We start from the raw sequence: 19,924 nt of genomic DNA, 5'->3' as shown, positions 1-19,924 counted from the left end.
AGAAGGTCATTTGTAATTTTAACTAGAGCTGTCTCAGTGCTATGATGCACTCTAAATCCTGACTGAAATTCCTCAAATAAATTATTATCCTGGAGAAAATCACACAGCTGGTCTGCGACTACTTTCTCAAGGATCTTTGACATAAAGGGAAGATTAGATATTGGTCTATAGTTGGCTAACACCTCTGGATCCAGGGTGGGCTTTTTTAGTAGAGGTTTAATTACAGCTACCTTAAAAGACTGTGGTACATAGCCTGTTACTAAGGATATATTGATCATATCTAATATATGAGTGTTAACTAAAGGAAAGACCTCCTTAAGTAGCCTAGTTGGGATGGGGTCTAAGAGACACGTTGATGATTTAGATGAAGAAATCACTGCCGTCAATTCTTGAAGAGAAATCAGGGAGAAGCAATCTAAATATATATTAGGTCTTACAGCTGTGTTTGAGGTTAGATAGGTACTATCTGAGGACAGGAGGTCATGAATTTTGCCTCTAATAGTTAGAATTTTGTCATTAAAAAAGCTCATAAAATCATCACTGCTAAGGGCTAAAGGAATACAAGGCTCAATAGAGCTTTGACTCTCAGTCAGCCTGGCTACAGTGCTGAAAAGAAACCTGGGGTTGTTCTTGTTTTCTTCTATTAATGCTGAGTAATAGTTTGCTCTGGCATTGCGGAGGCCCCTCTTATAAGTTTTGAGACTGTCTGTCCAGATTAAACGAGATTTGGTCAATCGCCAATTCCTTTCAAATTTTCGCGATATTTGTTTTAACTTATGGGTTTGAGAGTTATACCAAGGAGCGAACTTTCTTTGCTTTTTTAACTTCTTTTTAAGAGGAGCTACAGAGTGTGATGTACCTGGTACAGGGGCGTAAACAGTGCAGGCAGTGGGGCCCATCATAACAGAGTGCACTAGATTTTATTTTTATTTATTTGTTTATTTAAACAGGAAATGAATTAAGAGTAACATTGTGTGTTACAGTTCAAACTGTCCTGACTCAGTCAAAAACTGGTTTTCAGCAGGTTCCTGTTCAGCAACAAAAACACATCACAATACAAAATAAAAACAGAAACAATCAGCAGAGGCAAAACAACGACACTCAGGCAGCTGCAGACATAGAGCAGAGGACTGAAGTGGAGTAAAATAGGATTTGGGATTTCAATCAATGGTTGCAGGTCTGTCCTTAAATCAGATTGTTTTTTTTGTGGTGGAAATACCTTTTTGAGAATGTTTGCACTTGTAATAAAGTTTGGGACACCACCCTCCTAATGAGGGAAGCGACTAATCAAATTAATAACTCTGTAAACCAATTATTAATTTGTCAGCATGCTTATCAATAATGAATCAATCTCAATATCTGGGTTACGAATTCTCCACACAGTGATCTTAGTTCCTGCTCAAAAGAAATATACACAGACAACGACTAAATGAATAACCCTAATCCCCTAACTAAATGAATGAGGATAATATGAAATAACGCAAAATCAACAGTAAGTATAAATGGATTAAACAAGAAGTAACACTTGTGTGAGTTATTTAATTTGGCGATAGTGAGAGAGTATGTTAAGATAAACTGGGAGCGCAGGGATGCACAAAATATTTATCTAAGGAATCCTAAATTAAGATTAAGATAATTAAATCTCAGATTCGACATCAGCTCTTACCACTGCCCAGCAGGTCACATGTGAGGGGAGTTCGATGCCTCCTTTCTTAGCAGCGAATCATGCAGACGTTTCTCCTGGGGCCCCGAACTGTCACTTTGCAACTCCCAGACTTTCCAGCAGAATGAAATCAGCTGGCGCACTGTGGTGGAGGGAGCGGTTGAGCCTGTGACGTCCTGTGGGTGCCCCCAACGTCAGTTTCCTTACGCTGCAGAAAGCCTTTGGGTTTGGCACAAGAACCACTGGGGCAAGTGGCTGGCAGCCGCTGGGTCTGATGAAGCTTTGGTTGAAGAGGCAGGTCGAAAAGGGCACTTGTCTACTTTGTTATAATTACTCGCTTATAATAATGGTGAAAACAATATTGTTGGATGTTTGATATTGTTATCAAAGTTATTATTAACGCGCATAAAAATGTTGAAAACACTGGAGATAACTGGATAAGCAAAACTTAAAAGTTTAAAATAACTTTGATCGTCAGAGTATAAAAGTGTAACTAAAACGTAAAAACAACAGAGGCTAAGATACGAAAAAGAAGAAACAACAAGGAAGACAATTAAAAAAAAAGAGAGAGAAGAGTCAAAAAAAGAAAAAAGGAGAGCGAGATGCGAGAGAACAAGAGAGAGAGCGTACATGTTTTTATCCGGACAGAAAAGGGGGTGGGTTCACTAAGGTGTTTTTTTCAGTTGTAAAATAGGGTTATTACTTTATGTTAAAAGAAACTTAATGCTTTGATTGTCGAGAGGATAATTGCATGTCGGTTTGTGTCTGAAACAGCAGAGGGGAGATATGGTCTGATCTTGTTATAGACGTACAGTTTCTGGTTGAGGGATACATTTAGTTTTCTTGACACTGATAGTTAAATGATTATGTTTCAGCCAGTCATGTTCGTGCTTCAGATCAGATGATAGTGTTGAATTTAAGTTGTCAGAGTCAGAGAGAAAAATTACAGTGTCATCGGCATATAGAAAACAATTAGAATATTTGCACTTGTTAGGAAGGTCATTTATGTAAAGGAGAAAAAGTAGAGGGCCCAAGATGCTGCCTTGTGGAACTCCCAGATTACAACTTAGTTGGGAGGATGTTGTCTGATTGATTTAAACCAGTCGAGACCACGCCTCCTGGATACCCAGAGGAGGAGACTAGAAATACAAGCTGAAATAGCTTGACCACGGACATCACCGGTTCGCAGAGGAACAGCAGATTTTGAAGCAGCCGCCAGAGATGCAGAGAACACTAAAAAGAGATGAAATTTGTTTTGGAAAACATTTAAACCTTGAAGTTCATTGTTTTTCTTCTGGTGGAATGTTCACTCCACTTCTGGTGTGGGTGTTGATATTAAGAAGAAATAAACGTCACCATCCTGATCATTCTGACCGTTTGCTTTTTTTTTATTACCAGCATTTACTTGTTCTTTACTTTTAATACCTCATTATATTTGATATTATCAGAGACTTTAGATATCAGATACTTTAAGACTTTTACTGCAGAAATATTCTAACAGGTGACTCTGACTTTAACCAGAGTCATTTCCTGATCAGATATCTGTACTTTTACTCAGGTATGGCTTTCAGGTACTTCATCCACTGCTGATCTGGTAAGACATTATTTGGAATTTGTTGACCAAATATGACTAAGATTCCTCTTTTTTCTAACTCTCCACACAGACAAACACTCAAGATGTCGGCAGAGGTGAAGCGCTGCATTGAAACCAGCACCAGGAGCTTTGAGGAGCAGAAGACACTGAGACAGTTCGCAATAGAAATCTGTAAACATCAAGATGTGGCATGGCTGAAAGACAGTTCAGAGTCAGACTCTGAGTCATCAGAGTCTGAGTCCTTTGAGTCTCGCTTTCAGACCTTCCTCAAAGTCGTCAACATGTTTAATTTCCTGAAACAAGCGCTCGATGTGGAAAAAGAGAAGATTGTCTGTGAGAACATCCACATCACCTTTGTGGCACATGGATCGATCGAGCAGACCATGATCCCAGCCAACACTTTGCTTCCTCTGTCCACCATCGAAGACTTGGTCGTGTATTCTCCCTGGAACTGCGCGATTAATGCTGGTGTAGCGTACGGTGTTGCTAAAGGAATCATTGAGCTTAAGCACAGGGCGTTCTGCTGTACTGAAGAAGACGACTGTCAGATTCCTGATGAAGACCATCAGCCCACCAACCTGCCCAACCGCTGGAACTCAATGAAGACGGCTAAAGGACGGATGGTCCCAAACATCCTCGTTAGTCCTCTAACCAAAGAAGAGGACGATGCATGGGAAGACTTCGAGCATCTCCAAGTTAAGTATGGTCGACCGGGGCTAAACCGTATCGTCATCCCGTTCATCGTCCCAGGAGACAGTGATGAAGAGGTCCCATTCTCTGACATCATTTTGGCCCTGTCACTGGTGCTCTATTTCTCCAAATATAAAGCCACCGTGCACCTCGCTGCCTGTCTGGGTAAAACATCTGACGAAACAACACTTGATGAGGATTACCTGAAGGAGCAGTACGCCTGCACTATCGACAACACGGCAATGATGTCATCAGCTGAAATGTTAATCGACAAACACACTAACCTGTACCGATCCCTTCACACCCTGTTTGGTTAGACATCTCCTCTGTCTGACATCATCTCAGTGTTAAAACTGGTCTTTACTGTTGTTTTGTTTTTTCTATACCCAACCATGTGTGTGTGTGTTGGCTAAATGTGGAAGGAAAAAAAACATCAGTTGGCGGTGTTGAACCGAGGTAGTGCTTTTATTTTGAAAGAGACTGTATCAAACTGTACATTTCCTGTGAAAACAGAAGTGTATTTTGAAAACAGACAATACATGTAACAGGCTGAAGTTGACATGGCGTCCCAGAACGTCAACAACCAACACACCCAGGGTACCTTGGACGTCATATGTGGACGTGGAAAGTCCATGACCAAACGTGGACATGTGACGAGGTCGCAGCGAGGATGAGTTGGTCAGGATGACGTTAGTAGACGGAGTAGCTTCTGTATTTTTGACGTTAGGATCTTTTTAATTCCCTTGTATATTCTGATACCACCCGAGCCAACTCCTCAGCACCACCCAGGTGACCTTCAGCGTGGCACCAAACTTCTGACTGCATGTTTGTATTTAGAGCTGATTTGTGTCTGTAATAACGAAATTAATTTCTCATCAGAGATAAATAAAGATGAATAAATGTTTTCTTCCTCTCTGGTACTTTATTGTTCTGAGTTTCTGGTTTCTTATTTTACAGTCAGTGAATGATGTGACTAATACTGGCACAGTTAACAGCAATTCTGTTTTAATGTATCTGGTCAAGTGTTAGATGAGTTATTGTTCTTCAAATAGACTGGTTGTCTCAAGGGAAAGGGTCTGGACTCTGGAGGCACGCCCAGTCATTGATTGGCTCTCTGATTCCCCCTCCAGAGGACTGGTGTCTAAGATTTATGCCGATCTAACAGATGCTCTTGTAGGAAAACTCCCAACAGTCAGAAAATGGGAAGAAGATTTGACCTCTAAAGTAAATACAACTGATTGGAGAACAGTTTGGAGCAATATTTTCAGATATTAAACAAAAACATAAACAGCTCACCAGTTGGTCCAGTACAACATATACCTCAAGACATATTGGACTCCTCAGAGGAAATACATCACCACAGCCATTCCTAATCCTAACTGCTCTGTATGCCAGCCTGAACACTTTGGGACGCACACATGGTTTGGGAATGTGAAAAGATGAATGAATGTACGTGACAGGTCACTGACTCCCTACAGACCCAACTGTTCTCTAAGCTAAGGATGACTCTGAACTGAACGTGTTTGAAAACCAGAGGAAAATTTGGCTGCTGGTTCAACTGCAACAAAGACAATGATCGCTCCCTCCTCACTCACTCAGCAGTGGTCAACTCGTTTTAGTCATGTCCTGATGCTTGAGCTATCCACAGCGAGGGTCAACAACACAAAGTCCTCCACTCTGAGCCTTTGGAAAGACGCAGCATCGCAGCTTTCCAACCTAATGACCTCCAGAACCAGTGCTCCAGAGGTAAAGTGTGAGATGTTATTTGAATAGAGACTGCAGGGTGCAGGGGTGTTCACAGAGGCATTATGTGGGCGGGTGTGTGTGTTGAGGGTGCGAGAGGGAATGTTCACACCATTTGTTATCTTCTCTGAACCCATAACACACCTGTACTGAATAAAATGTGTTAATAAAAAGTAGATCACAAAACAAATACCACTACTTTTGCACTAGTTTAAGAAATGAGTTTAAAGACATCAATACTGACCTCTAATTATTTTCTCCACTGAACATTAATGCAACATTTTGTGACTTGTTGGATGTGTTGATTAACCCTTCCTCACTATGTCACTAGTAAATACAACCTACTCTGCACTCCATTTTCTCCAGACCTATTTATTCTTGTAAATATAAGCACTATTTCCAGGAGGCAGGGTTGCAGTAGTTATATAATCTGAAACTGTCCTAATAATTATTTCAGTCATAAAGCCAGATGTTAAAAATGTGGAATTTTAATGCCATTAGTCTCTATTTGTCTCTATTAGTCTCTATTTGTCTGTATTTGTCTCTATTTTACGGTGGCCCTGAAGTGCAAATCACAACAATAAATCAAAAAACACAACAGCAAATGACTAAACACAACAACAAATGACTAAACACAACAACAAAACAGAAAACAAAACGACAAATTACTAAACACAACAACAAAACAGAAAACACAACAACAAAACAGAAAACAAAATGACAAATTACTAAACACAACAACAAAACACAACAATAAATTATTAAACACAACAACAAAACAGAAAACACAACGACAAATTACTAAACACAACAACAAAACAGATAACACAACAACAAAACAGAAAACAAAACGACAAATTACTAAACACAACAACAAAACAGAAAACACAACAACTAAACAGATAACACAACAACAAAACAGAAAACAAAATGACAAATTACTAAACACAACAACAAAACACAACAATAAATTATTAAACACGACAACAAAACAGAAAACACAACAACAAATTACTAAACACAACAACAAAACAGATAACACAACAACAAAACAGAAAACAAAACGACAAATTACAAAACACAACAACAAAACAGAAAACACAACAACAAAACAGATAACACAACAACAAATTACTAAACACAACAACAAAACAGATAACACAACAACAAAACAGAAAACAAAACGACAAATTACTAAACACAACAACAAAACACAACAATAAATTATTAAACACAACAACAAAACAGAAAACACAACAACAAATTACTAAACACAACAACAAAACAGAAAACAAAACGACAAATTACTAAACACAACAACAAAACAGAAAACACAACAACAAATCAAAAAACACAACAACAAAACAGAAAACACAACAACAAATTACTAAACACAACAACAAAACAGAAAACAAAATGACAAATTACTAAACACAACAACAAAACAGAAAACAAATCAAAAAACACAACAACAAAACAGAAAACACAACAACAAAACAGATAACACAACAACAAAACAGAAAACAAAACGACAAATTACTAAACACAACAACAAAACAGAAAACACAACAACAAATCAGAAAACACAACAACAAAACAGAAACGACAACGACATTAACCAAACTGGAAAAGGTAGGTACCCTCGGGCGACATGAATCGTCGCTGATTGGACTGGTCCGTCCTTTGAACCGGAAGGACATGGTTTACATGTTTTCAAAATATGAGCGCCGCCAGTGACAACGTACGCGCTGCTATAGGCTCGTTCGAGATGAACTGCGCCTCACCTGAAAAGTAGACGAGAGCAGGCGGCCGCAGCGGGGGGCGGTGACAAAAAGCTGCGGTGAAGTCGGACAGTTTCCCGACAGTTTCCAGCAGCCTTCAGTCCGTACAGGAAGTCACAGACACACTTACATCCTGTCTGGAATGATGTCAGTTCACTGAAAAAGTGATCAGACCCATATATCAGTTTGTTTTCACCATCAGTCACACAACATGTTTTCTGTTCACAGAATAAACCTTCAGGTCAGACAAATACAATCTTAATCTCTAAAATACAACACAAATGAGTAGTTTATCTAAAACGTCATCTTGTTGAGTCGACATCTGAACCAATCAGCTGTTAGATCAGGTGAGAGCCAGGCGGTGCAGTCGGTGGAGAGCAACTGCAGCGCCTCGCTCTAAAAACTGCAGCCGCCTCGCTCTCATGGCTTTATCGCCGTCCACTTTTGTAATACGTCAGAGCAAGTCGGGATGAAGTCGGACACAAAACTAACCGGCATGCATTGTGCGCCGATCGCCGGTGATCGAATCTGCGCAGAACTGGCTCATCTCGAACGAACCTGTTAAAGGATATTTTGATGCAGGACATGGATATGATGTGATACTGGATATGCTGTCGACAATTCACAACATAAACATGAGTCTGCGTACGCTGAAGACACGTTTAAAAGAAGCAGGGCTGTATAGAAGACTCAACTATTCCCCACTCCCTGAGGTGAGGCGTGCAATTCTGACTGAGCTGGAAGGACCAGGGCAACTCTTTGGTTATCGGACTATGTGGCAAGTTCTCCAACAAAAACACAGGCTTCACGTTAAACGTGATGTAGTAATGAGATTATTGAAACAACTGAATCCACGAGGGACGGCTTTGAGAACACGCGGGAGGTTTACAAGACGTACGTATCACTCCATGGGTCCAAACTACATATGGCATGTAGACGGATATGATAAACTGAAACCATTTAGCCTCTCAGGATGTATAGATGGCTTCTCAAGAAAAATAATGTGGCTTGTTTGTGGACCAACAAACAATAATCCATCTGTCATCGCTCACAATTATATTAAATGTGCCAAGAATGTTGGTGTGGTTCCAATGAGATTAAGAACTGACCTCGGAACAGAAAATGGGACTATGGCAGCAATACAATATACCCTCCGCCATGTGCATACGGACTACAATGCTGGCTCGTCTAGCCACAGTTATGGCTCATCAACAGGGAATCAGCGCATCGAGTCATGGTGGTCTTTTTTCAGAAGAGGGAGGTTGGTTCATCTGTTTGGATTAAAAGTACAGTGGACGCTGTATAGTGATCACCTCTGTCTCTGTTAAACTGATCAGTGCTGATTATTAAAATCCCCTTCCTTGTTTGTCATTGTGATTATTATTAGTGTTCTTCAACTGTTTAACTCTAAAGCAGACCACTTCAACACTAAGTGATAATAATGAACATAGGAATCCATAGGAATTATTCTTTCCCAAAGTTATTGAATCACATCAGCAGTTGATTACTATTGTGATAATCATATGGTTTACATTCTGATTTCTCTGCAATGCTTTTGTTAAGATGTATCCACCAGTGCATTCTAAACATGACTTGTGGTTATTAATTTTTTCCTCTCGTGTGAAATAAGCCACTTTGCATCTAATGTATCCCCAGGTCTCAGTTTTGGATGGACTTGTTTGGAGACCTGAGAGACTCTGGACTCTTCAATGGCAGCCATGAACACCAGTGCTTACTGAGATTTAGCTTCAGTAATGTTCTGCAGCAAGACCTGGATGAATGTATGGACCTATGGAACAAGCACCGGATTCGACCAAGCAGACTTGCATCATGTCCAGGAGGGATTCCGAATGAACTGTATCTCTTGCCTCACAGGTAGTAATTATCATATACATTACAAAAAATGCAAGGTGTTATGGTATTGCCTAAACTGGGATATATTTGGACAATTGTACATGTTGGTATAATCCATTCTTGAATTTAGAAGCTATCTGTCTCTACCATTGTTTATAAATTTCTGTATATCAACAAGCAAACAAATCTAACAATGACCATTTCAAACCTTGTCCTTTATATCATTGTATCATCTAATTTTGCAGATTTGGTTCAAGGGACTGTGGATTCGCTGTTGAAGACAGGGAACTGGATGTGTTTTCTGAGGCAAGACAAGTGATTGATTTATGTGGTGATCCAGACATTGAGGAATACCTACAACAGGCTGTGGAACGAAACGGACTATAACAGCCACAAGACTGGAAGACAGCCTCAGAACTGTACATCACTCTGAAGGAAATAGCTGGGCTATAGACATGGACTATTGGAACCCGTTTTTACCTTTCTTATGTATCCCACATTAACATGGACTTAAGACAATCTTTTAGTCTTTCGCTTTAATGCATCTTAATGCTTATCAATAAATGATTGGTGGACTATACATGCCTTAGTTTTGGAAAACACTTCCCATTCACAAATGTGATCTGACATTTACAAATTGCTTCAAGGGATAAATTACAGGATATGATCCCAAAAGTCTCAAATGTGGTTCTTTTGAATTTTCAGGTTAGGCATCTTGAACTCTGGGACTGAAGTGGAGACATGTTAAACTTTATTCATTTTCTGATTCAGTGTTTATGTAAACATCAATTACTTGCAAAAAGCATTTGTTCTGATTTTACATTGTTTTTTTTAAATATATATTGAGCTGTAAAAAATCAGGAAACAGCAAAATAATAAATGAAAATCAGGACACAGCTCTGAAATATTTATGGGTAAGATCTGCAAGTAGCTAACTGCACAGATTCAAACAATGTATAGAAGCCCTCACACGGGTGAACAATCACTTCAATGCATAACAAGTCCCAAACTGCCTTTTAACAATAGGCAGTAACTGATGCAAACAAGCAAACGTGACCTTGTACTTAGGCATTATTCTGATCAGAAAGTTGTTGAGAAAAAAAAATAAGACAAAAAATAAATAAAAGAGAGCCTAAGGCTGGATTACTGTAACTCTCTATTATCAGGTAGCTCTAGTAAGTCCTTAAAAACTCTCCAGCTAATTCAGAATGCAGCAGCACGTGTACTAACAGGAACTAAGAAACAAGATCATATTTCTCCTGTTTTAGCTTCTCTGCACTGGCTCCCTGTAAAATCCAGAATTGAATTTAAAATCCTACTGTTAACTTATAAAGCTCTAAATGGTCAAGCTCCGTCATATCTTAGAGAGCTCATAGTGCCATATTATCCCACCAGAACACTGCGCTCTGAGAACGCAGGGTTACTCGTGGTCCCTAAAGTCTCCAAAAGTAGATCAGGAGCCAGAGCCTTCAGCTATCAGGCTCCTCTCCTGTGGAATCATCTTCCTGTTACGGTCCGGGAGGCAGACACCGTCTCCACATTTAAGACTAGACTTAAGACTTTCCTCTTTGATAAAGCTTATAGTTAGGGCTGGCTCAGGCTTGCCCTGTACCAGCCCCTAGTTAGGCTGACTTAGGCCTAGTCTGCCGGAGGACCCCCCTATAATACACCGGGCACCTTCTCTCTCTCTCTCTCTCTCTCTTGTATTCTATTACTGCATCTTGCTAACTCGGCCATTCTGGATGTCACTAACTCGGCTTCTTCTCCGGAGCCTTTGTGCTCCACTGTCTCTCAGATTAACTCATATCACAGCGGTGCCTGGACAGCGTGACGTGTGTGGTTGTGCTGCTGCCGTGGTCCTGCCAGATGCCTCCTGCTGCTGCTGTTATCATTAGTCATTAGTCATACTTCTACTGTTATTATACACATATGACTATTGTCACACATGTATACTGTCAGATATTAATACATACTTTCAACATATTGTACCACAGTAGCCAGAACTATAACTATAATATTATTACTTTCAATAATGTTGTTGTAAGCTACTGTTATTACCTGCATCTCTCTCTCTCTCTCTCTCTCTCTCTCTCTCTCTCTGTCTCTCTCTCTGTCTCTCTCTCAATTCAATTTCAATAAGCTTTATTGGCATGACTGTAGATTAACAATATTGCCAAAGACATTAAAAATTTACAAATAAAGTACAATAATAAAAGTAAGTCAGAAAACTATAAAAAAAAAAAAAGATTAAATATATGATATATAATACAAAATACACCAATCTACAATACAATACACCAATATATAATATAGAAAAAAAAATGAATAAAGAAAAATGTAGGTTGTGAGTTACAAGGACTGTAAATATAGACAGGTGTGTCAGGTGTTGTGATGGTTGTCCCTCAGGCTGTGGCATAACCTGACATATTTTGCTGCTGCTAAGCTGCTGACTCTGTTCTCTCCAAGGATGTGTTGCATTTTAGTTTGATCAGGCAGAGAATCAAAGTCAGTGACTTTATGTTTTATTTTTGAGAGGAAGTCGGCTCTGATGTGTTCATACTTGCTGCAGTGCAACAGGAAGTGTGTCTCTGTCTCCGCTTGTCTGTGTGGACAGAGCTCACACAACCTGTCCTCTCTGGGCAGCCAGGTCTGCCTGTGTCTGCCCGTCTCTATGGCCAAGCTGTGGTCACTGAGTCTGTACATGGTCAAAGTCTTCCTCAGTTTCTCATCAGTCACGGTGCTCAGATATTCTGCCACCGTGTACTGTCTGTTTAGAGCCAAATAACACTGAAGTTTGCTTTGCGTTTTTGTGGTAGATGTCCAATAGTTAATGTAATGTTCTTTTTGTTTCTCTATAATTTGGTGGGTCCAGATTGTGTGAGGGCTGTCCTGAGGTCTGGTGCTGTTAGAGGAGCTGAGCCTCAGGACCAGCTGGCTGAGGGGGCTCTTCTCCATGCTCTCCTCTTGGCATTGCAGAGCTTTGTAGTGGTAGGAGTTGGGGTCACTTGTTTTAAGGTGTTTATAAAATTTGATGGCTCTTTTTTGAATTCTAATTAAAAGGGGGAATTGGCCTAGCTCAGCTCGGCACCCGTTGTTGGGGGTGTTCCTGTGCACTCTGAGGATGCTCTTGCAAATCTCTGTATGCAGGATTTCGATGGGGTGTTTGTCCCATTTTTCAAAATCTTGATTTGCAAGAGGACCCCACACCTCACTACCATACAGAATAATTGGTTCAATTATAGATTTGAATATTTTGAGCCAGATTCTAATGGGTATATTAATGTTTGAAGATTTCTTTATAGCATAGAAAGCCCTTCTTCCCCTCTCTCTGAGATCATCAACAGCCAGGTTAAAGTTTCCCGTGGACGTGATGTGTAGTCCTAAGTATGTGTAGTCGTGTGTGTGCTCCACCTCATGAGAGCCCAGGAAAAACCTGGTTTGGTCTCCCTGACCCCTGGGTCGTTTCTGGAATATCATAATTTTGGTTTTGTCCAGATTTACTGTCAGGGCCCAGGTCTGACAGAAGGTTTGCAGGTGATCCAGTTGCTGTTGTAGTGCTTCATTTGATGGAGCCAGCAATATGAGATCATCTGCAAAAAGTAGGCATTTAACCTGTGTGTCAGACAGAGTGAGACCAGGGATGTCAGATAGTTCTAGTGATTTGGCCAATTCATCGATATAAATGTTGAAGAGGGTGGGGCTGAGACTGCAGCCCTGTTTTACTCCTCTACTCTGGGGGAAGAAATCTGTTTCCATGTTGTTAATTTTAACAGCACATTTCATATGACTGTACATGGTTTTGATGATGTCATAGACCTTCCCCCCTACACCCTTCTCAATTAATTTTAAGAACAGTCCATCATGCCAAATTGAGTCGAATGCTTTTTTGAAGTCCACAAAACAAGAGAAGATTTTCCTCTTGTTTTGGTGGACGTCTTTATTAATGAGGGTGTGAAGGGTGTAGATATGGTCTGTTGTTCTATGTTTGGGTGTGAATCCTATCTGGCTCTTGCTCAGGACATCATGTTCTCTGAGGAAGTCTTGCAGTCGGCTGTTTAGGATGCTGCAGAACAACTTCCCCAGGTTGCTGCTGACACAGATGCCTCGGTAATTGTTTGGGTCGAATTTGTTTCCACTTTTAAAGATTGGTGTGATGATTCCTTCACTCCAGAGGTCAGGGAAATGTCCGACACCCAGAATAAGGTTAAATAATTTTAATATGGCAATGTTAAATTTATGGTCATCAAATTTTAGCATTTCATTTAAAATGCCATCAGGACCGCTGGCTTTCTTTGGCTGCAGTGCCTGGATTTTAGCCAGCAGCTCTGCTTCAGTAATTTGGTAGTCTAGAGGGTTCTGGTTGTCTTTAATGACTGATTCTAAAATTTGTAATTTGTTGAGAAGATTGTTTTGGGCCGAATTCAGGGGAACAGCAGTATACAGACTTTCAAAGTGATTTTTCCAGATGTCACCATTTTGAATAGCCAATTCTTCTTTTTGTGGTTTGCTGAAAGAGTGCCATTTCTTCCAGAAGTCATTGGAGTCAATGGACTCTTCAATTATTTGTAACTGATGCCTCACATGCTGTTCTTTTTTAGTTCTGAGTGTTCTTCTGTATACTCTCAATGTTTCCCAGTACTGGAGGCGGAGCTCAGGGTTGTCAGGTTGTCTGTGTTTTTGATTTGACACATTTCTGAGAGTTTTTCTCAGTTATCTGCATTCTGTGTCAAACCACTCGTCATTGGTCGGGTCTCTTGGTCTGTGGTGCTGGCGCTTTTTCAGACTGGATAAGTCTGCCACATGGTCAAATATGTTGTACATGTCCTGTACAGCCTGTCTGAGGCCGTCCTGATTGAGGGGATACGAGGTGGAATGAAAACAGTCTCAATGGGATTGAAAGATTGGATTTTTGATTGCTGTCTGATATTCGTCTTTGCTTTTGTTTGTCCATTTATAAGGTTGTTTTCTGTAGGTCAGATTGCAGGGTTCTACTGTGTGAGGGTCGTTTGCTGTCGTTTTAATGTAGAGTGTGATTTTACTATGGTCTGTTAAGGGGCTGACTGTAAATGCTCTCAGGTAGAAGGGGTCTAGGTCAGTGATGCCATAGTCTACTGTGCTGTTGCCAAGAGGAGAGCTATGAGTGTAAAGACCGAATGAGTCCCCTTGAAGCCGACCGTTAACCATGTACAGACCCAATGTTCGGCAGAGCTGCAACAGTTGCTGCCCACTTTTATTGACAGTTTTGTCAAAGTTGTTTCTGCGGGGGTGTGAAGGGAGGGGGATGCTGACTTGACCAGGTATATGTTTGTCTCCCTGTGTGCTGATAAAGTCTGGTTCTGTACCAGTCCTGGCATTCAGGTCTCCACAGATCAGTACACTTCCCTGGGCCTGAAAGTAACTAATCTCATCTTCGAGAATGGAGAAACTGTCTTCATTAAAATAAGGGGATTGTGATGGGGGGATATATGCTGCACACAGGAATACATCTTTATCTGTGGTGATAAGGTCTTTTTTGATTTTGAGCCAAATTGAAAATTCTCCTTTTTTGATTAATTCAATGTATTGTACAAGGTTTGCCTTATACCAGATCAGCATTCCCCCTGAATCCCTTCCTTGTGTTACTCCCTTTAGTTTGGTGGACGGGGACATTATCTCTATGTAGCCTGAGGGACAACCAGTGGAGACATCTCCTCTACACCAAGTCTCTTGCAGTATAAACACATCTGCATTTTCTAACTCTCTAATAAAGTCTGAGGTCCTGCTCTTAAGGCCAAGAGCAGAAGATCTCAGACCCTGAACATTCAAACAAGAGATGACAAAAGATTTAGATTTCATTTAAAACTCAAAAGGCTGCATTTGGTGATCAAAATGAGACAAACTACTAAGTCAAAGAAAATAATTTAAGAGTATCTACATGACATATTATAAAAGGTAACAAATCAATAACTGGTATATTAAATAATCAATACTTATGTACAATGTAAATGTCCTTTTTTTTTTAAAACTGTATGAGAACAAGAAATACTCTAATAATAATAATTCATACAGTGTCTATTGTGGTACCTGTCCAATCAGATGAGAGCAAAGCAGGCTGAGCATCTGCTGAATGTCCTTCAGTTCATTGTGTGGGGGGGTGGTTAAGGTTGGACCACCTGGGCATAACTCAGTGGGCCAGGGCGTGGCTCTTGTCGCTGTGGTTGGGGTGGGGCCCCTAGGGACAGGAGTGACTGTGGTCTGGCTTGAGGGGGATCATGGTTGCCTTGGTGGGGTCTGATTTGGACATGATGTGGGTGGGGCTGAGGGTGGTCTTGTCTCCATTGTGTTGGTCTGGATGTTGGTTGAGGATGTCTTGGTGTTCTGTGGGGGTTGTGGGCTGATGTGCTCTTTCTGCGGGCCGTGGATTGGTCTCTGTTGAGAGCGACGCTTTTCAGTGTTTGGGCGAAGATGGGGACTGTGCTTTTAAACAGATGGACGTGGTCGTAGAGACAGCTGATGTCCAGGGTGGGGTGGTGGGCTAGGTGGACATTGGGTCTCCGTGCACAGTCTCTGGACAGGCTGCTGTTGATCCTGTGGATGGTGTCAGGGTGGAAGTCTTTCCTTGGGAGCAGAGTGGATATGACCACTCTGCTGTTGGGGAAGGTGGTGGAGGCTTTCTCTGTCACTCTCTTGAGTGACTCTGACACCCTCTCCTGCTGGCTCCGCAGATCATTGGTGCCAGTGTGGATGATGATGTGACTCGGAGATCCAAGCCGCTCCTCTGACAGCAGGTCTATGGCTTGGTGGGTGTTTGGACACCAGATTTTAGCCACTTTGTGGGTGGGGAAAAGTTTCTTTCATTAAGGAATTTTCCATTGGAGTCGATGAGGAGGACAATGTCTGTCTTCTCTCTCTGTTGTGCTGGTCTGGTGGAATGAGGGGAGGTGCTGGTCTGTGGGCTGGATGTGGAGCTGGGGGTGGAGGTAGGTTCTTGGATTGGTGGGTCCTGGCTGCTCACAGGGTCCTGGTTGTGGTCTAGTTTTTCATCCAGGTCCTGTGTAGCTCCACCTCTCTCCTGAAGCTGTTCTGACAGAGTGGTGAGTGCTCTGCTGTGCTCCTCTCTCTCTCCTCTGAGCTCCTCCACCTCCTTTGACAGAGAGGTAAGTTCTCTCCTGTGCTCCTCTCTCTCTCCTCTGAGCTCCTTCACCTCCTCTGTCAGAGAGGTAAGTTGTCTCCTGTGCTCCTCTCTCTCTCCTCTGAGCTCCTTCACCTCCTTTGACAGAGAGGTAAGTTCTCTCCTGTGCTCCTCTCTCTCTCCTCTGAGCTCCTTCACCTCCTTTGACAGAGAGGTAAGTTCTCTCCTGTGCTCCTCTCTCTCTCCTCTGAGCTCCTTCACCTCCTTTGACAGAGAGGTAAGTTCTCTCCTGTGCTCCTCTCTCTCTCCTCTGAGCTCCTTCACCTCCTTTGACAGAGAGGTAAGTTCTCTCCTGTGCTCCTCTCTCTCTCCTCTGAGCTCCTCCACCTCCTTTGACAGAGAGGTAAGTTCTCTCCTGTGCTCCTCTCTCTCTCCTCTGAGCTCCTTCACCTCCTTTGACAGAGAGGTAAGTTCTCTCCTGTGCTCCTCTCTCTCTCCTCTGAGCTCCTCCACCTCCTTTGACAGAGAGGTAAGTTCTCTCCTGTGCTCCTCTCTCTCTCCTCTGAGCTCCTCCACCTCCTTTGACAGAGAGGTAAGTTCTCTCCTGTGCTCCTCTCTCTCTCCTCTGAGCTCCTCCACCTTCTTTGACAGAGAGGTAAGTTCTCTCCTGTGCTCCTCTCTCTCTCCTCTGAGCTCCTCCACCTCCTTTGACAGAGAGGTAAGTTCTCTCCTGTGCTCCTCTCTCTCTCCTCTGAGCTCCTCCACCTCCTTTGACAGAGAGGTAAGTTCTCTCCTGTGCTCCTCTCTCTCTCTCCTCTGAGCTCCTTCACCTCCTTTGACAGAGAGGTAAGTTCTCTCCTGTGCTCCTCTCTCTCTCCTCTGAGCTCCTCCACCTCCTTTGACAGAGAGGTAAGTTCTCTCCTGTGCTCCTCTCTCTCTCCTCTGAGCTCCTCCACCTTCTTTGACAGAGAGGTAAGTTCTCTCCTGTGCTCCTCTCTCTCTCTCCTCTGAGCTCCTCCACCTCCTTTGAGAGAGAGGTAAGTTCTCTCCTGTGCTCCTCTCTCTCTCCTCTGAGCTCCTCCACCTCCTTTGACAGAGAGGTAAGTTCTCTCCTGTGCTCCTCTCTCTCTCCTCTGAGCTCCTTCACCTTCTTTGACAGAGAGGTAAGTTCTCTCCTGTGCTCCTCTCTCTCTCCTCTGAGCTCCTCCACCTCCTTTGACAGAGAGGTAAGTTCTCTCCTGTGCTCCTCTCTCTCTCCTCTGAGCTCCTTCACCTCCTCTGTCAGAGCTGTCAGTGCTGCTAGACGCTGCTCTCTGTCCTGATGCAGCTCTCTGATCTCAGTCCTGAGCAGGCTCAGCTCTCTCCTGCAGCTGTCCCTGTCCTGCCTCAGCATGCCCAGCTCTGTGCTGATGGTGCAGGGATCAGGCTGAGCTGTGGTGGGCTGGCATGGCTGTTGGCTGATCAGCTCTCTCAGTTGTACTAGTTCTCTCTCCAGCTCTGTGAATTTCACCTTCAGTTCGGTGATGGTGCGGTTCAGCTGGGGGTCCTGGACCTGCTCTGGGCTGGTGGGCTCCTTCTCTTCAGGGGGCTGCTCAGTAGTTAGGCAGCTGGGAGCTGGGACCTGGGAACTGTCAGTGGAGCTAGATCTCTCCTGCTGGGCTCTTTCCTTTATAAGGAGGAAGTCCATCTCAAACAGTTTGAGGTTCCCCTGCACCATGATAGTCCCATTCTTGTATAAGTTTACTGTCATCATGAAAGTATCTGAATCCTCTGCTTCTTTTACTTTTATTTTCCAGCCGTTACAGATCCCCTCTTTTTTGACAGAGGGGTAGTGGGCACTGATGGCAGAGTGCCATGCTAGCGGCTGGTCTGTGAAGAGGATCAGGTTGCTGACCTCCCCGGTCTTGTAAAGATCAGAAAACAGGGTTTCTGGTCTTTCTTTTAGCAGTTTTTGTTTAAATGCCTTCCTGGCAGTCTCATTGGTTACATCAGGAGGATAGAGGAGAGGAACAGCCTCTGTACAGCCTTTGGTGGATTCCATCAGGCTCTGCTGCTGTTGAACTGCTGCTATTTAAATTCCTTGGCAACAGTTGCTAAGGGTCTTGTTTACAGCTAGCTGTGTTATGCTAGCTTAAGTTTATTTAGTGTTCAGCAATTTTTTGTTTCCTCTTTTTAAATGTTATATTTTCTTTCTGATGGTTCACTCACTTGCGTCTTCAGCTGTTTTCCTCCTCTTTGCTTGACCTTTTTTTTTTGTTGCTGGTTGGACAGTTAGGCTAACTGTCAGTTTGGCAGTTGGTTCCGTTGTTTTCCAGTCTATCACTGTTTTCTGAGGTTTTTGCTGTTTTTTTTCCTTCTTGGTAGATTTTTTTTAAAAACAACGGTTTTCTCTTCTGTTTTCTTCCAGCTCTTAGAAGAACAGTAGTTTATCTCACTTTAAAACATCCAAAAAAGCAAAAATATTCAGGAGCTCATCTTCATGCTCATCTTCATGCTCATGGAATCTCTCTGTCTCTCTCTCTGTCTCTCTCTCTCTGTCTCTCTCTCTGTCTCTCTCTCTCTCTCTCTGTCTCTCTGTCTCTCTCTCTCTCTCTGTCTCATTGTGTCATATGGATTACTGTTAATTTATTATGCTGATCTGTTCTGTACGACATCTATTGCACGTCTGTCCGTCCTGGAAGAGGGATCCCTCCTCAGTTGCTCTTCCTGAGGTTTCTACCGTTTTTTTTCCCTGTTAAAGGGTTTTTTGGGGAGTTTTTCCTGATCAGCTGTGAGGGTCATAAGGACAGAGGGATGTTGTATGCTGTAAAGCCCTGTGAGGCAAATTGTGATTTGTGATATTGGGCTTTATAAATAAAATTGATTGATTGAAAATGGAAGATGTGGTTAAAAGCTCCAGAAACAATAGTAAAATTGGACTTTGTCTGGAGATTTTATTCATGACCTGCTGTTTGAAGAATCAAAGTACAAACTCACTAAAATATCGTGTTTAGTATACTGAAGTAAATATTTTAGAGAAACAAAGTATAAAAAAGAAGAAGAATATTTAATGAAACATCAACTGAAATTTAATTTAATTTCATCTTACCTGCTTGGGAGCTCCACAGGTGAGTTTCATAGAGGAAATATTAATGGTCAACCGTCAGCTCTGTCTTATATTGTCCTGCAAGAGGAGGTGGAAACAAGGGTCCTGTTGCATGTTTCTGTTTTGTATTGGCTCAAAGGTAAAGTGAAGGAGAAACTACTGCGATCCAAAATGTACACTGGCAATCCCCAGGATTTATCTTAGTCCTATAAAACTGTGTAAAACTGTTTGTAAAATAATTTCTCGTCTGCAATTAAACTGTAAACATAACCCTCCCCTGTGTTGTTCCTGTCAGTGTCTGGCTGTAGTGAATTATGTCCAGACCCAGAATGCCCTCTAAACGTTAGCGTTGAATATACAAATAAAAATCAATGTATTTTTGAACTCCTTCCTGTATAGGATA

At 42.0% G+C, this 19,924-nt stretch overlaps 1 protein-coding gene and 1 long non-coding RNA gene across 2 annotated transcripts in view; one reads left to right on the top strand and one right to left on the bottom strand.

Annotated features, from left to right (window-relative positions):
• The window catches only part of LOC117268616 (uncharacterized), an 8,350-nt gene extending 3,484 nt beyond the window's left edge, over positions 1-4,866 (top strand). The window contains exon 2 of the mRNA XM_033645217.2: positions 3,328-4,866. Within this exon, the coding sequence (XP_033501108.1) occupies positions 3,341-4,264 (924 nt within the window). The 5' untranslated portion in view covers positions 3,328-3,340 and the 3' untranslated portion in view covers positions 4,265-4,866. The remainder of the gene's footprint in view (positions 1-3,327) is intronic.
• The window catches only part of LOC144458682 (uncharacterized), a 27,903-nt gene extending 7,979 nt beyond the window's left edge, over positions 1-19,924 (bottom strand). The window contains exon 1 of the long non-coding RNA XR_013488062.1: positions 19,525-19,924. This is a non-coding gene — a long non-coding RNA (uncharacterized LOC144458682). The remainder of the gene's footprint in view (positions 1-19,524) is intronic.

The sequence above is a fragment of the Epinephelus lanceolatus genome, chromosome 18 (assembly GCF_041903045.1).
Source record: "Epinephelus lanceolatus isolate andai-2023 chromosome 18, ASM4190304v1, whole genome shotgun sequence".
NCBI classification, from domain to species: domain Eukaryota; kingdom Metazoa; phylum Chordata; class Actinopteri; order Perciformes; family Serranidae; genus Epinephelus; species Epinephelus lanceolatus.
Note: the sequence above shows the minus strand (reverse complement) of the source record. Positions and strands in the feature narration are given on the sequence as shown.